Source organism: Cynara cardunculus (assembly GCF_001531365.2).
Source record: "Cynara cardunculus var. scolymus isolate 2C chromosome LG 11, CcrdV1, whole genome shotgun sequence".
NCBI classification, from domain to species: domain Eukaryota; kingdom Viridiplantae; phylum Streptophyta; class Magnoliopsida; order Asterales; family Asteraceae; genus Cynara; species Cynara cardunculus.
In genome coordinates, this window is record NC_037538.1 from 14,673,463 (window position 1) to 14,693,414 (window position 19,952).

General features: G+C 36.0%; 3 protein-coding genes across 3 annotated transcripts; 2 read left to right on the forward strand and 1 right to left on the reverse strand.

Moving 5' to 3' along the window:
• The first annotated feature begins 3,292 nt into the window (after positions 1-3,292).
• LOC112521394 (60S ribosomal protein L13-1-like) lies at positions 3,293-6,445 on the forward strand. The gene is made up of 5 exons (XM_025130225.1): positions 3,293-3,370; positions 4,767-4,882; positions 5,003-5,133; positions 5,710-5,868; positions 6,046-6,445. Exons 2-5 carry the CDS (start codon positions 4,774-4,776, stop codon positions 6,265-6,267), a joined length of 621 nt encoding a protein of 206 aa, XP_024985993.1. The 5' UTR covers positions 3,293-3,370; positions 4,767-4,773; the 3' UTR covers positions 6,268-6,445.
• Positions 6,446-10,830: 4,385 nt separating this feature from the next.
• LOC112521498 (ATP-dependent Clp protease proteolytic subunit 4, chloroplastic-like) lies at positions 10,831-12,800 on the forward strand. Its single transcript, XM_025130393.1, has 2 exons — positions 10,831-11,251; positions 12,107-12,800. Exons 1-2 carry the CDS (start codon positions 10,836-10,838, stop codon positions 12,588-12,590), a joined length of 900 nt encoding a protein of 299 aa, XP_024986161.1. The 5' UTR covers positions 10,831-10,835; the 3' UTR covers positions 12,591-12,800.
• A 685-nt stretch (positions 12,801-13,485) lies between these two features.
• LOC112522261 (pollen receptor-like kinase 4) lies at positions 13,486-17,574 on the reverse strand. The gene is made up of 3 exons (XM_025131378.1): positions 16,914-17,574; positions 14,676-15,269; positions 13,486-14,296 (listed from the first exon to the last, which is right to left on the reverse strand). The coding sequence occupies exons 1-3, from the start codon at positions 17,572-17,574 to the stop codon at positions 13,629-13,631; spliced, it is 1,923 nt and encodes a 640-aa protein (XP_024987146.1). The 3' UTR covers positions 13,486-13,628.
• Between the last annotated feature and the right edge of the window lie 2,378 nt (positions 17,575-19,952).

Below are 19,952 nucleotides of genomic sequence, written 5' to 3' on the forward strand. Positions count from 1 at the left end.
AATGATTGGAGTTCATTTATTATGATTTGAATATTTATGGAATATGAATAGAGTTTATTAATTATGATTAATACTTTATATTAGGAAACAATTAATTGATTAAAAATTGAATGGTTGAGATGATGGTTGTATAGGGTGTAGGAATGACAAAGGGTGTAGAATAACATCCCTATATATATATATATATATATATATCCATCTTAGTAACTTGTATGTAACAAATGATATTTCTCCATATTACCATATATTCAGTTGGCTTTTAGTAATTGTTATAACTTTCATGTAAAACATCATAGATATATTACTATATAGTATTGTTTCATATGTGAAACATTACATGTTCAAAACTGAAACATGTATAATTTAATACATAAGATAACATACTATACATTTATTACAACATATGAATATACCATTTGCAAACAATACATGTTCTTAAATGAAACATCTATAGTTTTCAGAGTCGTTCTTTAACATGTTAAATTTATGATTTTGGACAAGGCCATAAAAATGTGTTTGTAGCCATGCTTCATCCCATAACCCTAATTTCCACATCACAGCACATATCTCTAATTTATATTAGAAGACAAATAAACTATTGAACTCCCTTTTCAATCATCATCTTCTCCTCCTGATTCAGTGATTGAATTCACCAAAAACTAAAAGAAAATGCATACTTGGACTTTGGTAATGGATACTTCATGGCTTAGGGGTTGTTTACTTGCGGCTTAATTAGGCTTATTGGTCTATATGGCTTATTCGCACAACTCATTTGGGTTGTTTATTTACGGCTTATTCGCACAGAACATGGCTTAATCGCACATATAGAATTGGTGTGTTGTCACCATTCAGCCACAAAAATAATACTCCTACCCCTTATTTAAAGCGTCGCCTCCTTCCCATATGAGACACCTCATCTTCAACCTCTTTATGGTTTTGATGTTCAAATAATTAATATTGGGGGGAGGGGGTAAATCGGTCATTTATGTTATTCAGACTGTAGGTTCAGATAAAAAAAGTAAACAACAACACCTATTTATCCAGACAGACAAATTTATCTGAACAGACAAATTTATCCATACAGAACTTAATAAAAAATTTGGTAAACAACCCCTTAGTTTTAGGCGACTTCTACTTCGTTTATCTATTACATTGATTGTGCTTACATATTATGTGCTTGCACCTGCATAATAGGAGTATATGACTGCTAATTGCTCACACCCAATGATCTTATTTGAATAGATCATTTGACTCTCCTTGTGTATTGTTCGACTTTGTCGTGTTCAAGCTCCACGAATAGATTAGGGTAAATTCAATTTCTAATTTCCTATTATGCTATTCTCTCTAAATTTACCTGTTTCATTCTAAATTGTCATCAAACTGGTTTAGTCGAATCCATAATACTCATATACAAGGCCATATTGAGTTAGTATAGATTTATCTTCGACATTGAATTGATATAGATTAGTTTAAATTTATCTTCTTAGTTCTCGTGAGCAGAGGAATAACCTAGTGATGTACAACTTGCTTGCTGCTTTGTCCCTCGTCACCCTGAGGATTGCCCATTTTTATTAATTTCAGGGTTTCTCTGAATTTGAAAGTCGGGAATCCCCTAGAAATAGAAATGGGCTAGAGCTCCCACCCGTTTCTAAAGATTAAACGAAAGCGTTTGCTAATGCTTTGCACAAATCTAATGAATGTCTCCGCTCTTATTGCTGGGAGATACAAACTTTTGAATATAAATTTGGGCAACTCAAAAGTATAAATAAGTCTTTCAAGGACAGTAGCAATGGCATAAAGATCAAGATAAAGACGAATGAGCCAACTTGATATTTTGGTATTATCGCCTTGGTTTAATAGGGGTTGTTTGGTTCATGGAATTGGAATGACCAAGTCCTTTAACCAAATTCCAAATGCCATGTTTGGTTCACATAATAAAAGTGATGTAATCCCTTTCAGTTCTAATGAATTCCTCAACTTACAAATTTCACAATTCCACGGGACATCCCTCGGATTTCAACTCCTTTTCGACAAATTTCTTGCCCTAATCCAAGTTCATTCAACGCTCTTTTGTCTCGATTTTTGCAACTCGTGTCTACCATTTCCTCTAGTCGATCTCTTTGGTTCGATCTCCAATCTGGTTTGCTCTCTCTCTCTCTCTCTCTCTCTTGATTTCTCCATCTCTGACTTTCCCATCTCTACACCTATCGCTCTCTTGTTTTCTCCATCATATGTGCATTTCTCAATCTCCATATTTGATTATGACACGATTACAACCACAATGTCGCAAGTTGGGACATCAACTGAGTAGACTGCATTTCGAAATAATCTGGCACAACATATGTTTGAGGCTTGGAATGCTAGCATTAACCTCTATGATTTGTAATGCTAAAAGTTTATCTTTATGATCTGTAATGAATTTGATACCTATGTTGCACACCATTATGATTTGTAATGCTACAACTTGATTTTTATGATTCACATGTTTATGTTTACATGTTACTTATTTATTATTTAATTCGTTTAACAATAGATATGGCGGATCATAGTCGTAATAGAAACTATTGAAATTGGACAACTATTGAAGATGCCAAACTTGTGGAGGCTTTGGTTAACATGGTTAATACATGATGATTTAAACTGATAACAACTTTAAATGTGGATATTTACATTATCTCGAACAAGTGTTAAAACAATCAGTTCGATTTGTAATTGAGTAAACCGCACATTGAGTCAAGAATTAAAATAACGAAAAAGGACTGACAAGTTGTCCATGACATGGTGAATGAGAAAAATACGAGTGAGTTTGGTTATGATAGTATGAAACAATGTGTAATTGTCGAAACACCAGTTTGAGAGTCTTACCTGAAGACACCCATTTTTTTTCGTGCTATATTTGTCGTTATTATTTGATATCTTGCTAATTAATTTTTATAACATGAAATAGGTACATAAAAAGACACGGAAATGAAAAAAACAAGACATTCCCACATATTTATTTAGTATTTAATTCATTTAATAATATATAATACTTGATTAATAAAATAAAAAAAACAAACGAATTAAAATTGATAGATTTGAAGGTTTTCACATATTTATAATTTTATTAAATATATTGATTTATAATTTTTAAAAAATAAACCTTCAATAAAAATGATTTAAATAAATGTCTTGTCATTTTGGGATTAATGGGCCTTACAACTTGTGTTGTAATCAAACAGTTGGGTTTAGATTTGGGCTTAATAGAAGCCCAATATAAATGAACGATTTAGGTCTAGGAGGGACTCCTTTTAGTACTCCTGCTTATCGTCTTCCCCAAATTCGCCGCGTTTTCCATCTCTGCAGCCGAAGCACTTTGCCTCTAACTCAGGTACTCTTCAACGATTCTTTACTTAACGCTTTCAGATGTTTGCTTTGTGAAATCATCGTGCATTATGAATACATGAATTAGACTTTATGGATTTCAGACGCGTTTGTAGTAGTGTTTTGTGCTATATCTTTGTGAACTCTGAAGGTTTAGATCTCATTTGTAGAAGATTTCTTTGAGGATGTGTATTAGCATGTTACGAATTTGGTGTTCGTCTCTTATTTGGTATAAACTGGAAGGATTTTTGTTTATTTGTTGCATATAGGAAGTTTGTTCAGGGATGGAAATGGATTTATTGCCTTGATGCTGTTTTGTTTGCTTAACTTCTACTGTTTCTTCACAATCAAATCAACAGACGCTGGTTTACTTTTTTTAGTTTTTGTGTTATCTGATGTATCAACATGTGGTTTGGGCTCTTTTTTTTTTGTCGTATTTACAAAAGTTTAGATTTGTTACTTGGTAGGTTTTTCTACAATTAAATTTGTCGTATCATCCTGTATATCGAGTGTATTTATAAATTGTAAACAGTGATGAATACCGTCAGATGATTCATTTGTGCGAATTCAAGTTTGGTAGTCCCTTGGTCAAAAAAATTATAATCATTAATGTATTGCAAAGTGATTGAACTAATAAATTTACTTTGATGCCATCAAAATTGCAAGGTTTTTTAATTCAAATGGAGGGTGAAACTGTGAAAATGTCTTGGAAGAATTAGAAGCCAGAATTATTTACTAATTGTCACTGAAAGATGGTACTTATTTTGTTTGACACATGGCTGTTGAACATGGAGTATTTAATGGAGAGGAAGGATAAAACCCTAGACCTAAACGAACGCTCCAATTCATTTATTGTGGCTTTTCTTGTTGAATAAGCCCAAGCACGTGTATATAACATGTTGTCTTCATATATCCTCTGTTTCTAAAGGACTGTAAGACAAATTGTTGTGATTTGTGAATATATGTTTAAATATATATTTTTATCAATGTGTATACTTTTGTACTAAATATGTGTAAACTTTGAAGCCCTCAGATCTCTTATTTTGTGGAAATAGGTAGGTTGTTACATATTTGCTCCTTAAGAAAAAGTAAAATTTTAGTGAGGGAGATGAATATATTGCATAAATGGGGCTGTGGCTACTTTTTTGGTGTCATATTTGCAGAAGTTATGATTTTCTTGCTATGTTTCTCTACGATTAATCTGTTGATAATCAAGTAGTAGCATCCTATACATTGGGTGTATTATCAAATTCCTAAACTGTGAAACATATCTTTGGATAATTCCGATTAACAATGCTCTAATTATTGTTGTTTTTATTTCCACTGGGATTGACATTCAAGATAGTTTCTGAAAGGACCAGCATTGGGTCAACAGTACTTAAAAATGTGATTGCTTTTTGCAGAGAAACAATGGTTAAGCATAACAATGTTATTCCAAATGGCCATTTCAAGAAGCATTGGCAGAACTATGTGAAAACATGGTTTAACCAACCTGCCCGCAAAACAAGGAGAAGAAATGGTTCGTTGTGAAAAATTACGATTAATCGTAGCACATTGTGCTAATATTTGATGGTTTTTCTAAAAGACTTGGTTTTGCATCTAAATTTACATCGGAGTTACTGTTTGGTTTAATTTTCAGCTAGACAGGCAAAGGCTGTTAAAGATTTCCCAAGGCCTGCTGGAAAGCTTCGTCCTCAGGTTCATGGACAAACCTTGAAATACAACATGAAACTTAGGGAGGGCAGAGGATTTTCTCTTGAAGAGCTTAAGGTAAGATTGCTTATAACTGTATATGTAATTAAGGAAGTACATTTGAAGAGTGACACGCTTTGAGTTTGATCTCACATAATTATGCCACTCTCTCTAACGTTGGTTTCTGATTATTAGAAAAAGAACCAGTTAAAAATTGAACCAAACATCGTTGCTATACTGGACATATTATGTAGTTCAATTTTTAGGTTTTTTGTAATGCTTCTTCAATTCTTTTGAGTTACAAGGTTAAAACACTAGTAGTTGTATATTTGAGTGACTGGTTGAACTTTTTAGTATAAACTCTGATTGTTCTTTACGGTACCAAAAACAAAAAATAAATAAAATAGAAGCTTAATCTGTGTACTCATTCTGTATCTATGTGAGCTTATTCATTACAGTGTACCAATGTTAGTTCATTTAGACATTCATATTAAACTTGTTATGTTATATGCTTAAAAATTGTAATTCTAATTTATGTTAGCTGTGACATCTTAAATTCAGTTTCTCTAATATTGACATGAACTATCCTTTTTATTTCAGTTGGTTGACATATGGTTTGATTTTACAAATTCACGTTGTCTGTTTTATGATCAGGGTGCCGGTATTCCAAAGAAACTTGCTCCAACCATTGGCATTGCTGTTGACCATCGTCGCAGGAACCGTTCACTGGAGGGTCTGCAAGCCAATGTCCAGAGGCTAAAAACATTCAAAGCCAAGTTGGTTATCTTCCCAAGACGTGCAAGGAAAATGAAGGTAACACAACTGTTTTTATTTAATCGCTACATAATTTGCTTAATCTCGTTACCGATTAATTACAACAGACCATCGATTTGAAGACCCCTTCATGAAATCTGTTCGTAATGGTCTTCATCTGGATAGTGATTAAGGCAGAACATGAACATGAACATGATTACGTTTTTGTTGAACCAGGCTGGTGACTCGACCCCAGAGGAGCTTGCAAGTGCCACCCAGGTTCAAGGACCAGTGTTGCCAATTGTTAGGGAGAAGCTAGCACCCGAATTCGTGAAGGTTACAGATGAGATGAAATCATTTGGTGCTTATGCGAAACTTCGTGTTGAGAGGACCAACAAACGTCATTTGGGTGCTCGACTCAAGAGGGCTGCTGAGGCAGAGAAGGAAGAGAAGAAGTAAGAGGTTTGATTAAAGCAGTTTTGGATATGGTTTTGTTTGAAACTTCATATTTTAGTTATTGTAACTGGGAATGGGATGATGATGTTATTTCCAGTTTGTTACATGTTCATCAACTGAACCAAGCCTTTATCTTTTACCCATTTGCTTCTCAAATCCAACTGAACCATGCTATTATCTGTTTTTTCCCCTTATTTTTTGGCTTTACATTTTTGGTTGGTAGTAACAAATATACCTGGTAAATTTAAGTCGACATGTTTTTCGTTGAATAATTGTGCTCGATGGTTTTAGTTTAAAACGATGATAGTGAGTGGGTGTTACTAAATCGTAACGGCTGTTATCTCCAACATATGGAAGACGTTTTTGAATAGCTAAATTCATCTCGTGCATCTAACTAGCACTCCACTCTACACGGTGTCACTTAGTACCATTTCTGACCTGATGCACATGCCAATAAAAAAATGGTTAGACTTGATGCCTAGCAAGTTTTAATCATTTATATAAAACGGTAAAATAGTAAGAATGTTATTTAAATTACAGTTTTTAAAATGAAATGATTAAATATCAAAATAACATCTTTCCTTGAACCACCATTTTCGTTATGAAAACTTATAAATTAAAATACTCATTTAACACGAAAGTAAAACCTAATACTCACCCAAAACGTGAATAAAGTTAAACATCCAAATATTAAAAAAATGGATAAAACTCTATTATTCAAAACAACAAAAAATATGGACAATGTTCCATTCTCCAACACCATAAAGTAGGAATACACGCCATACCCAAAACAACATCGGAATTATAGATAATATACTATCCAGAAATAACACCTTTCGGTGACGGAAGGGATCTATTTCATCAAGTGGCGAAACATCAACTAAGCCACATCAAGATGTTGACGAGTAATTCACCCCCAACATGCGAACCTTGGTGATTACTCTACCTGAGGCTAAGATAAAAATATTAAAACTCTTTACTTAGTGAGTCCCCGAGTTACAATACCTTCCATTTCCATTAACTAATGGTTAGACAAAATGTACAAACATACAATTGGCTTCTGGACAGACACTAACAATTGCCACATACAAAATCAGGCGATATAAATGTTGAACTTTGCATATTTTATTGGTATAACTGACCTCATGTATTAATGAAATCTATAGAAAAATTATCTATCAGAATAATGCTCTTACAGATCTATTAATAACAAGTATAATTACGCCAGAAGAATTAATAATATCTCAGGAAAAATTGTTACAATAAGCTGTGAATGCACTTCTTGGTAATAGAATCTGTAGACAACCAATGAGGGATGACCATAATAGAATTTACATGTCGCTTTCAAATGTAACTGAAGGCAAAGAAGGAAGAGTTTTAAAATCTGCCTCAAGCAAAATAGGGCAACCGGGATTTTTTTTTTAAAATCTGCCTCCACATGGGTTAAAGGTAACGAAGCTATATTATTACTTAGTAGATACCGGATACACAAATAGTGAGGGTTTCGTTGTCCCATATAGAGGTCAAAGATATCACTTAAGTAATTGGCAGGATAGATACCAACCAACGACACCAAAAGAATTTTTTAAAATGAGACATTCCTCTGCAAGAAATGTCATAGAACGATGTTTAGGCATTTTGAATACATGATGGGGAATTTTAGAAGATAACTCGTAGTATCACGCTGAACTGAAAAACAAGATCATAATGGCATGTTGTCTACTTCATAACCATATCAGGCGAGAAATGCCAAATGATTCGTTTGAGAATGATGGGTTGGACGAAACAACCGCAGACGATGGAGACCAAGACGTGGATAACATCAGTTCTGTTGGGACATCAACTTAGTGGACTGGATTTAGAAATAATTTGGCACAACATATGTTTGAGGTTTGGAATGCTATGCATTGACCTTTATGATTTGTAATGCTAGAAGTTTATCTTTATGGTCTATAACGAATTTGATACCTATGTTGCATATACCATTATGATTTGTAATGTTACAACTTGATTTTTATGATTAACATGTTTATGTTTGGGTTTCTATTGTCAACACTTGGAAAAATGTGGAAGTTGCAGGTCAGAATGTCATCCTTTCGTTTACAAAAAAGGTTGCTAAAGATTCTTCTTCTCTTTTTTGGAAAGATGCGAGCATCGGACAAGGCTCAAAGTTGAAAGACCTTTTCCCTAGACTTTATGCCTTGGAAAGGAATAAAAATGCTTCTTTCAAAGACAGATGGACTTATATTAATGGTTCTTGGAGTGGTGCTTGGGATTGGAAAACAATGATTAGGGGTAGAAGCTTAGATGATCTTCAAGCCCTAGAAAGGCAACTCTCTCTCTTGTGGATTTCAATACTTCGGGTGAGGATATTTGGTTGTGGAATTGGAACAAGAACGAGATTTTTTCGGTCAACTTCTTGTCCAAATTAATTCAAGGGGCGGTTGAGACAAATGTTGGAAGCAATGATCCGTTTTTTTGGAGTCCTTTAATTCCAAAGAAGGTAAACATCTTCACTTGGCGCTTCCTTAAAGAGGCTATTCCGGTAAGATTCAATCTTTCAAAAAGAGAAATTCCGTTACAATCTTTGGAGTGCATCTTTTGCGGCAAAGGTGTTGAAACTTTGGACCATTGTTTCTTCTCTTGTTCGGTGGCAAGCATTCTTTGGAGGAAAATATGGGCTTGGTGGGATCTTAAAGCCCCGTGGCTTTCCTCGGTGTCTGATTTTACAATGTTGATCAAACAAGTAGGTACTCATCGTAAGGTTGGAGTGATTTTCTTATCAGTGTGCGCCGTGGCGCTTTGGCAACTTTGGAAGCGGCAGAATGAAATTTTTCATGCTAAGGATGGTGCGGAAGCTACGAAGAGAGGTGAAGACCCATTCCCAGATGTTCAAAATTTTTCCAAGCTTTGGAGGGGAACAAGAATCGTAAGTTCCATCTTAATTGGGATAGTTGGTCTTCTTCTCCTTACCTTGTTTAGTCTCTTTGCTTGTCTTAGGCTTGGGTTTTGCCTTGGCTTTAGTTTGGGGATGTCTCTTTTTGCTTCTTTTTGTTTTCGTTTGTTATTGTGGATTCTTGTTTCCTCTTGTGTCTAGCTTCTTGCTGGATCGTTTTGTTTAATATTATTGGTTGGCTTGGTGAGGGTGATGGCCATGCCGAAACTCTCCTCCTTGTCCTCCATTTTTTGCCTTTAAAAAAAAAACATGTTTATGTTTACATGTTATTTATTTATTATTTAATTCGTTTAGCAATAGGTATGGCGGATCGAAGTCGTAATAGAAACTATCGAAATTGGACAACTATTGAACATGCCAAACTTGTGGAGGCTTTGGTTAACATGGTTAATACCGGAGGATTTAAAGCTGATAACGATTTTAAATGTGGATATTTACAATATATCGAACAAGTGTTAAAAGAATCAGTTTCTGATTCTGGTATATTGGGTAAACCGCACATTGAGTCAAAAATTAAAATAATGAAAAAGGACTGACAAGTTGTCCATGACATGGTGAATGGGAAAAATACGAGTGAGTTTGATTATGATAGTTTAAAACAATATGTACATAATCCTACAAATATGCAAGAATCAGAGGACAAAGAAAGTAGCCATAATGTACATAATCCTACAAATATGCAAACTGAAGAAGGTTCAAATCGAGGTAGTAAAAAGAGGAAAACTCGAGTTGAGACTCTTGTTGACGAAATGCAAAGTACAGCTCTCTTACGTGCAGAGAAATTTGAAAATGCATCGAAGAATATGGTAGACATGGAGATGGATATACAAGACAAGACTTCCATGGTAAATTCTGAACTTGCAAAAGTGCAATCACTTTCTAGAGTGGAAAAGTTCATAACAATCGAGAAGATAACAAATAAGTCTGATAACGTGTTAATTTCTTGGAGTTTGGAAGAAAAAAGAGCGAGAGAAGTGAGTGAGGTTTGTGCTGGAAGGTTGATTTTGGTTATGATTTGAAAGCTCTAATTTAGGTTTTGGAAGTAAGGTATATAGTTAACAATTTCAGATGTTATCGGATGTTAGTAATGTAATTTGGTTTATGGTTATTTAGTTTGCACAATTTTATGTAATAAATGATATTTAATTTAACATATTGAATGGTAATTTTAATTTAAAAAAAAAATGACAAGAAAAATCATAATAGATCATTTGTTGATATTTAATTCCAATTCCAAAGTTGAATTCCATGAACCAAACAAAAAGATTTCAATTTCTTTAAGAATTCCATTCCAATTCCATCCAATCAAACGCAACCAAAATGGATGGTCAAATTCCATTCCAATTCTCATAAAGTCAAATTCCTTTGATGAATTCTAATTCCATAGGATTTCATTCTGCGAACCAAACACCCCTTAAGAGCAAATGCAATCCAAAATCCAAATGAAAATCCGAACTTTAGAAGTCGATTAAATTCGATCAAACTTGCAAAGAAAAGTCAATGGACTAATTTTACTATTTACTTATAGTCAAGGAACCATTTGTAGTTTACTCCTTTATTTGTTTTAAAAGTTTGTGTTCTTGAAGGTATGTCTCCAACACTCACTCGTACGACAATGGCGGCCATCTCCTTCTCTACTCCATCGTCTTATCATCCCTCCTCCTCCTCCTCCTCTAACCTCCACCAATTTCAACCAGCAAAACCACCTCAATCCCTCCTTCTCCGCCGTGCACCACCTCCGGAGCAATGCATCAAATGCTCAATCACTCCCTCACCTCTAGCCCTAGGATCGGACTTTGAGCACAGCCTCAAAATTTTAGCTTCTTCGCCTCAATCACCGGCGACGGCGATGAGAGGGGCCGAAACGGACGCCATGGGTTTGTTGTTGAGGGAAAGGATTGTGTTCTTAGGCAGCAGCCAGATCGATGATTTTGTTGCTGACGCCATTGTTAGTCAGTTGCTTTTGCTGGATGCTCAGGACCCCACAAAAGATATCAGACTCTTTATGAATTCTACCGGTGGTTCTCTCAGGTACTTGCTCCACCAAGGTTTCATATTTGATTTGATTTTATCTTCTCTGCGAAATGATTAAGGATTCGAGATGATTAAGAGGGCTCTCATCATATAGTGCAAAATGCAATATAATTGTTTGGTAATTGTTCATAATGAAATTAGTGCAAAATACAATATAATTGTTTGGTAATTGTTTATAATGAAATTAGGGCGCGGAATGGTTAAGGAGGCCTAGGATAGAAAATAATTCAGAGGGTTTTAGAACCATTAAGAGATAGTTTTTTTTTTTCCTGAGGGTTTTAGAATCATTAAGAGGGTTTTAGAACCATTAAGATGTACCTTTTAACGATTCAGATGCTGCCTCTTAATGTACCTTTTAACGATTCAGATGCTGCCTCTTAATGGGACTATTAAGAGGTAAACAAACAACCCCTAAAGCTTGTTTAGTAGTTATTACTTATACGTGATTGGTTGCAGGAATTCCTTTTTCCTTCTAAGGATTGGAGTATCATACTCTTTGTAAATAGAACTTAACTTTCTTTAGAGGAAATATTTCTTAGATCTCTTATCGAATGTGGTCAATAGGGTGCAAACTGGTGCATTTACATATGATCCACCAGTTTGCACCCTGTATGCCACATTCAAAAAATTAACTTCATTTTTCTAGTCACCCGCTATTTTAGACTCCTCTATGTATCAATCGTCATAGGGTGATTATCCGTCAAGGAAGAGAGGTCAACGTACATCTTACCCCTCCTCCGCCAAGCGACCCTGCCTCTGGGCTCGTCTGATTTGTTTGCATAATAAAGAAGTCTTCCATTACTATTTTTTGTTCGATTCATCTGATGCAAATCTGCTGTATTTCGTCAACAGCGCTTCAATGGCCATTTATGATGTTCTGAAGCTTGTACGGGCTGATGTTTCGACCATTGCTCTGGGCATTTCAGCGTCAACGGCATCAATAATCCTCGGTGGTGGAACTAAAGGTAAGCGATTTGCAATGCCTAATACACGTATTATGATACACCAACCGCTAGGAGGTGCTAGTGGTCAGGCCATAGATGTTGAAATCCAGGCCCAAGAAATGATGCATAACAAGGAAAACGTTACCAGAATTATAGCCGAATCCACTGGTCGATCTTTTGAACAAGTTCAGAAAGATATCGACAGGGATCGCTATATGTCTCCTATTGAAGCAGTCGAATATGGCATAATTGATGGTGTTATTGATGAAGATAGCATCATCCCACTTATGCCCGTCCCAGATCGGGTCAAACCTACCCTGAGTTATGACGCAATTAGCAAAAACCCCGAGAAATTCTTGAATCCTGATATACCCGACGATGAAGTTTACTAGATGGTCACGTAATGCTGGAAACGTTTTATGATATATACCAGTTACTGGTCGGTATTCATTAGTCGTGACAGTTAAGTTGATGAAGCTGATTGATTATCCTACTTGAGACTGTATTATCTTTTACTTAATGAAATCAAGATGACATTGAGACCGCGTTTGTCGAGTGTAGGTTTGATCTTCTTGTAAATGTGTTTGAACCCATGTTTTTAGCTATCTATCGAGTCGATCCTCGCTCCATGGGATTCATATCTTGAATGTTTCGATACGCCTCATTCGTCACTCAGACTGGACTGAACTGTACAGGACAGACGAGAGTGAGATAGTTGGGGTGAAAGAAAGTGTGAAAGGTTTTAGGGTTTTGATTTGACATGGGTAATTTAGTAATTTACCAACTTTGTCTCATCCCCATATTTTTGTTCCTCCTAATTTGGTGGCGGGTTTTTGTATTATCTCGTCCTAGTCTAATGTCGCGCCAAACATGTGACAACAAGTATTTTTATTGTCATGTCCGGTCCTATCCTATCTCTGCATACCATACACACCTGTTAAGGACTACACGATGCGGCAAAATTGTAGCATCGAATCATGCTACCAAAAGCTAGCCAACCTTGAGTTTTTTTTTTTTTTTTTAACCTGGATATCCAACCCGCTATGCGAGCCGACTAATCCCAGGGCGACCACCTGCTTTGCAGGTAGCCCGGAGTCACCGCATTTGATCCTCCGTGGCCACAAGGGGATTTTTGTTCCTCGGATTTGAACCTGAGACCTCCTGACACTTTTGACCTTTTGAGCCAAGCCAACCTTAAGTTTCATCTTCACTTAACCCGAGTATGTTTAACTTGACTCGTATTTCAAGCGGATTCAGCTTCAGATATTGTTGAAAGGCTAGTTATTTCAGGTTAACCTCGTCCAAGAAAACCCAAAGACAAACAAATCATAAGTCATGACCAAATTCATGTTAAAAAGTACAAGAAATCGTATAAAACCAAGCAATATGAAATAAATTAGGGTTTATGATTTAGGGTTTAGGGTTAAGGGTTAACCGGTGACGGAAAAAGAGAAATCTTCATCGGTCATGGCTCTTGAAGAATAAGCTCCGTCACTTGTACAAGATGAGTAATCTTCGTCACTACCTCTCTCCTTCAACTCCCCGATCTTCTCTACAGCGGCCTTCAAATCCCACCTCCTCTCGATATTCCATTCGCAACAACACATCCCGATCTTCAAAAGCTTCAACATCTCTCCCTCACTGTTCTTTGTGCCTTTCATTTCTTTATCAAACACTTCGCCGGTCCACTCTTCTCGAACCACTGAGTTCACCCATGTCTCCAAATCGGAGCTGCCGCCTTTCCCTTGTTTTAGATAGTTCGCAGGAAACTTCCCCGTAAGTATCTCTAGGATGAGGATGCCAAGGCACCAAACGTCGGTTTTGGTCGTCGTGCTATCATGGTATGTGAACTCCGGAGACTTGTAGGCGACCATGAACTTTTGAGCATGCCGCTTGTTGACTAGCGGAATCAACCCGTAATCTGCCAAAAGGGGAATGAAGGCATCGTTGAGAAGCACGTTGGACGATTTCAAATGACCATGCGGTAACACCAGGTGAGGTAGCTCCTTGTAGAGATAGTCGAGCCCTTGCGCTACGCCCTTGATTATGCTTAGCCGAGTTCGCCAGTCCAACCCTGGCTCGTTCGGTTTCCGCTTACCTATAAGTCGTCAAAACACGAGAAACAGTTCAATACAAACTACTGACAATGAAACACGACCTCAAATTATAAAATACTCCATCCACTTCAAAATCAGTGCCTACATTTCTATTTTAGTTTGTCCCAAAAGAAGTGTCCACTTTCAAAAGTAGGTGGCTACTTTTCAATTTTATCCTTAATTATGATATGGTGATATTTATTACTCCCTCTGTTATGATGGGTAAAGTTGTCATTCAATTAATTGAAAAGTGTAAAAATTAACATATTTTAAACTGTATTTTTCATTATAGACGCTTATTTTGGGGAGGAGAGAATACGTAAGTATACGATTATTTGAACCCTAAACCGAACCATAACCCGAACCATCTAACCAACATACCATGAAGGTGACTAGCCAAGCTGCCATTTTGTGCAAAGTCTGTGATCAACAGCTTCTCATCTTTCTTGTGGTAGAAGGCCACAAGGGGAAGCAAATTAGGGTGTGAGAAGCTTCCAAGTCTATTCGCATGTGAATAAAACTCTTCCTTTTTCACATTACTCATCTCCCTAAACCTCTTGACCACCACCGCCGGACCATTCGCCAACGTTGCCTTGTACGAGGATCCAAAACTTCCGCCGCCCAAAACTTCCGCCGACGCTCGTAGAAGGTCGTGCAACTTGAACTCTGTTATGTCGTTCCTCACGAATTGAAGCTTCCCTCCGTTTGGGGTTCGTTTGTAGCTCTCTTCTTCATAGCTGGGCATCTCGATGTCTTTTGTGTTGGTTTTATAATCGTTGTTCTTGTCGAGCTTCGTCGTTTGTTGGTATTTGTATCCGTTTTTGGCTGTTGTTCGGGCCCGAAAGATGAGTGGAGAGATGACGAAGACCACTAGAGTTGCAATTGTGGCGATGGCTATGATGAGCGTTTTTTGAGGGGTTTTCTTCTTGGAGATCTTGCAGGGGTTGGTAACCGGTGAACCGCATACGTTGTTACCTGCATGGTCAAATAAGACCAATTAAAACTAGAGACTCATGAATTTAATTAAGATCTCATTTAAAGTTATAGACCTAAATATCTCATTTGAAACTAACAAGAATGAGGGGCCGTGCACCGAGCACTTACCAACAAGAGTGGGGTAACGTTCATGGCCATCTAAATGGATTAATGGTAAGCGTTTATAAACCGGTAAACATTTACTAGGTAAGAGTCATCACTCACTTAGCAGGTAAGACTCTTGGTAATTGTCTTCTCTCTTATTGGGTAAGATTCTCGGTCCTTATTATATTCACCTGGTAAAGTAATTGAACTGATAAGCGCTTACGAAGGTAAGTGTTTAGTAAACGACTTCTGAGATTATGCAACCATCACATATGGTCATTGGCTCAGTGGTACCCGTGTTATTTGTAAAACCCAACCTACTTGGAGGTCAAATGTTCAAACTTCACTTGGCCAAAGTAGTTACCATATATATATATAAAGTTGAGGTCCGGTGAGAAGAAGAGTTAAGGTGAGAAGAGATCTCCTCCCTTGGATGCACATTAGGATGAGATGCAACAGATCAATTCCCGTATCAAGAGCGATTCAAGGGTGAATTTGAAATTAAAGATGATCAAAATTCCAGATCTCTTCTTACGTTTCTCACCTTAAGTCACCTTTCTCATACGATCCTTCATCTATATATACACACATACACTATATACAGGTAAAAATTGAGCTGAGTCGAAACACTGGTGTTATAAAGCCCGAATTACTAAGTTAAACGGGTTCTATTTTATGTTTAATATCCTCTTAAGATCGAGAATTACCAAGTCCAAACTCGAATAAGCCGTTAAAAGTTCACCTTATTCCATTGGAACCAATTGCCGGCTAATTGGCTTATCGATTAAGAATCAAAATCAACAAATAAACAATAAAAACCAATGATTTTGGACCTAATTCAGATCCTATTTTTTTTATACATGATTGATGGAAAAAAAGTTTGACGTGTAGAATGAAGAACGTGCTTTCCACTTTTCAGACCCTTTATTTCAGTCTGTGTTAGATCCAAATTATTCTACTTTTTCATGAGAAACTTTAAATAAAATATGTTGTATGTATTTTATAAGAGTAGCTTCGTAACTAATTAATCAATATTAAAAGAGTCTCTTTGGCAATTGTTGAATGGTTTGGTACAGAATGATTAAAAGACTATTATGATATAGTGCAAAATGAAATATAATGACTTTTTTTTTTGCCAAATAAGATTCATCTCTTAACGATTCAGATGTTGACTCTTAATGGAACTATTAAGATGTAAACAAACAACCTCTTAAATTGCGTTTTTAATGCATAACACTTTTAAGTACTTATCAGTTCAATTTACCTTACCATGTGAAATTAACAAGGACTGAAAATCTTGCTCGGTAAGTGAGGGTGATGACTATTACCAGGTAAGTGCTTACCGGGTTATAAACACTTACCATCAATACTTGTTTATATTATTATTTTATATATATATATATATATATATATATATATATTTTTTTATAATGTATTAGGATGATATTTATTAAATATTTTAATAATATAATTAATTTTGAAATCTCGAATCTTTTAGTATGTAAAATATTCTAATAATAGAAGAAAACGGGCTCGTACCTGCGAATGAGCTCGGATCCTGGTTTCTGAGTCCCGGAGGTATCGGACCGTAAAGTCTGTTATTCGCAAAATTCACTTTCAAGTTTTTTTGCTCAAAATCCGGTATCTCACCTTCAAATTCATTATCTTGCATCTGCAAATCAACAAGAATCTTCATTTCGCTAAGTGATCTCGGAATCCGACCCGTAAATTTGTTGTTTTGGAGCTCGACTTTCCTCATTGAACTCATTCCCGCAAACGCGTCGTCCCTAATCACCCCCGAGAAGTTATTATTCGATAAGAAAATGCTCCGTAACAGCCTGATTTTCTGCACGTCAGGCATTGGGCCCTCAAAACTATTGTTTATGAAGCTTAGCGTTCGAATTCCCGGTAATTCCGCCAACATGTCCATGTCGATCGTCCCTGATAACGCCATGTTCTCGAGCCGTAACCCGAACACGCTCCCATCTTTCCCGCAGATAACACCCCTCCAGTTTTCTTTATCCCCGTTGCACGGTGCAGCGCTTGTGATCCAGTTGCTTAACGCTTCGGCTTTCAAAAGCGACCGTTTGAATGTCACGAGCTTCTCACTTTCTGTGCTGTCAGAAAACACGGTTGTGACCACTAGTAATACATGAATTACAAGCAGGGTGTGTGAAAACGGCCCGTTTCTTGAACCCATATCGGCTTACTGACTGACACAGCAGCCGGTGAGCCGGTTTACGTGGTTGCGATCTGGCGGCCGAGCGGCGGTACACGGTGGAGATAGAAGAAGAAATGGAAATGGAAAGCTGGAGGCTGAAATATTGAGGGAAGTGGCGATGATGACAGTTTAAGATGGTGAAATTGACGATGTCTGATTAGCTGTTGATCGAAGAAGGCCGGCTGAGAGTTTGATTCGATTCCAAGTGTCAAGGGGTAATCGTTGTTCAATTACTAATTAAAAAAAAGAAAAAAACAAACAAAATTCGAGATGTCGTTTTCGAAATATTATGTCGTTATGCCTGGAGGTCCCAGGTTCAAATCCAAGAAGGAACAAAAATCCCCTTGTGGCTACGAAGGTTCAAATGCGGTGACTCCGGGCTACCTGGTCGCTCTGGGATTAATCGACTCGCATAGCGAGTTGGATATCCAGGTTAATAAAAAAAATTAGGTCGTTATGTGATCATATCGTCTTGTTTTGATTTCATCTTGTTCGATGTTGTGCGATGAAACAACTCGTTTTTTGTTTCGTATGTATAACATCGCGATCAGGGTTCTTGTTGAATTAGTTGCTGGTGTTATAAAAACATTTACGATAGAGCTTTTTGAAGAGCTTATTGACCACCAGATCTTATATTTTACATGAGATTTATGTGAGTAATAAAAAAAATGCATTATCTTCTAATTTGACACATTTTTCCCGAGTTGAGATTGATCAAAAATATTATCTACGAGAACTTATTAAATAATCAAGTATTAATGAAGTTTTGACTGTACAACATGTTTTTTTTGAAGTATATAATATTTATATACGGCAAATGCAAAACACATCCTTCTCATTTTTGGTAAGGTTTAAAATCCTAACCTCCTAAAAGACCAAAGGCGACGATAACCCTGGCTCTACAACATGTTGGTAGAGCCATGAGACCTATGAATTGGAAACACTTTTTTTTAGAGGAAAGATATTTAAGTTATAATTTTATATGAAGATTTCAAACAACTTAATATCAATTATAAAAATCAGAAGGAGGTGATTCTACTTACTAATCAGAGACGTTCCAATCTTTTTGGAGGCCCTGTTACATTTAAAACTTTTGATTACATTGCATAAATGAGATAACAGATAATTTATGTTACGAACTAAAATGGACTAAACCTAAAACGATTAACAATTTGAAACTAAACCTAAACCATTAATGATTTGAATCTAAAACCAAACAATTAATGGGTTGAGCCTAAATAATTTCGGCCATAGTTCTACACATGTCGATAAAAAGACCTTCAACACATGTAAATTTTGGGGGGCGTGTTCAAAATCTCATATTTAACATGCTAAAGGACGGTCCTGCTACTAACCGTTTAACAGTCATGAGTTGGTTCAGGCGGTTGGGTTCATGTGAGACCAATGGTTTTTCATAAGCCCCGTAAGACCAATTTATGTTCATCGATTAACTTTATAAGCTAATGATCTAATGATATAAAGTTGCACGGTGACAGTTTTGTGATTATTGAGAAGTCTCGTGGTAATTTTATGATATGAATGTTCAAATTGTAGATCTAATACAAGAGTTAAGAATTGGTTTTACGAATCTCACAAAAAACCCTTGATCTGACATGATCCTAATCTTAATATCTTTACCATATTAAATTCTTAAAACAATAAAAAAATAAGGAAATTTGTGAGGAGAATTCTTGCTCACCACTATGCCACGTCACACTTGGAGGTTATTTTCATTATAATATAAAACATCAAAAGTTGCTGGAAAAAATACGGTGGAAATAAGCTAATTATATATTTTTGAGAAAGTGTTCTATAAAATCAATTTTTTATAGGACATTTGTTTTTATAGAACATTTTTTTAAATAGTGTCCTATAAAGTTGCTAATAAGACGCTTTATATTAAAAATGTTCTAAAAAACTTATTACGACGTCAAAAAACGTTATATAAACTTATTACAACGCATTTAGATAGGACACTTTATTTTTTGGTCCTATAAATTAAGTTTTATAAAAAGGTCTATTATGACGCTTAGAAATTGAAAGTCTCCTATAAACCCGATTTTGTTATAGTGTTTTTTTATATACTCAATAATATTTACCAAACATTCTTCTCTCCATAGGTATCAGTGGGACAAATAACTTAAATCATAAACCAAAATTTGAGAAATTACGTGAGACCAAGAGTTTTTCGTGAGACATGTAAGATCCAATTATGTTCATTGATCAACTTTATAAGTTAATAATCTAATGGTTTAAAGTTGCACGGTGACAATTTTGTGATTATTGAGAAGTCTCGTGGCGTTTATGAATGTTCAGATTGTCAGATTGTAGATTTAATCCAAGGGTTGAAAATTGGT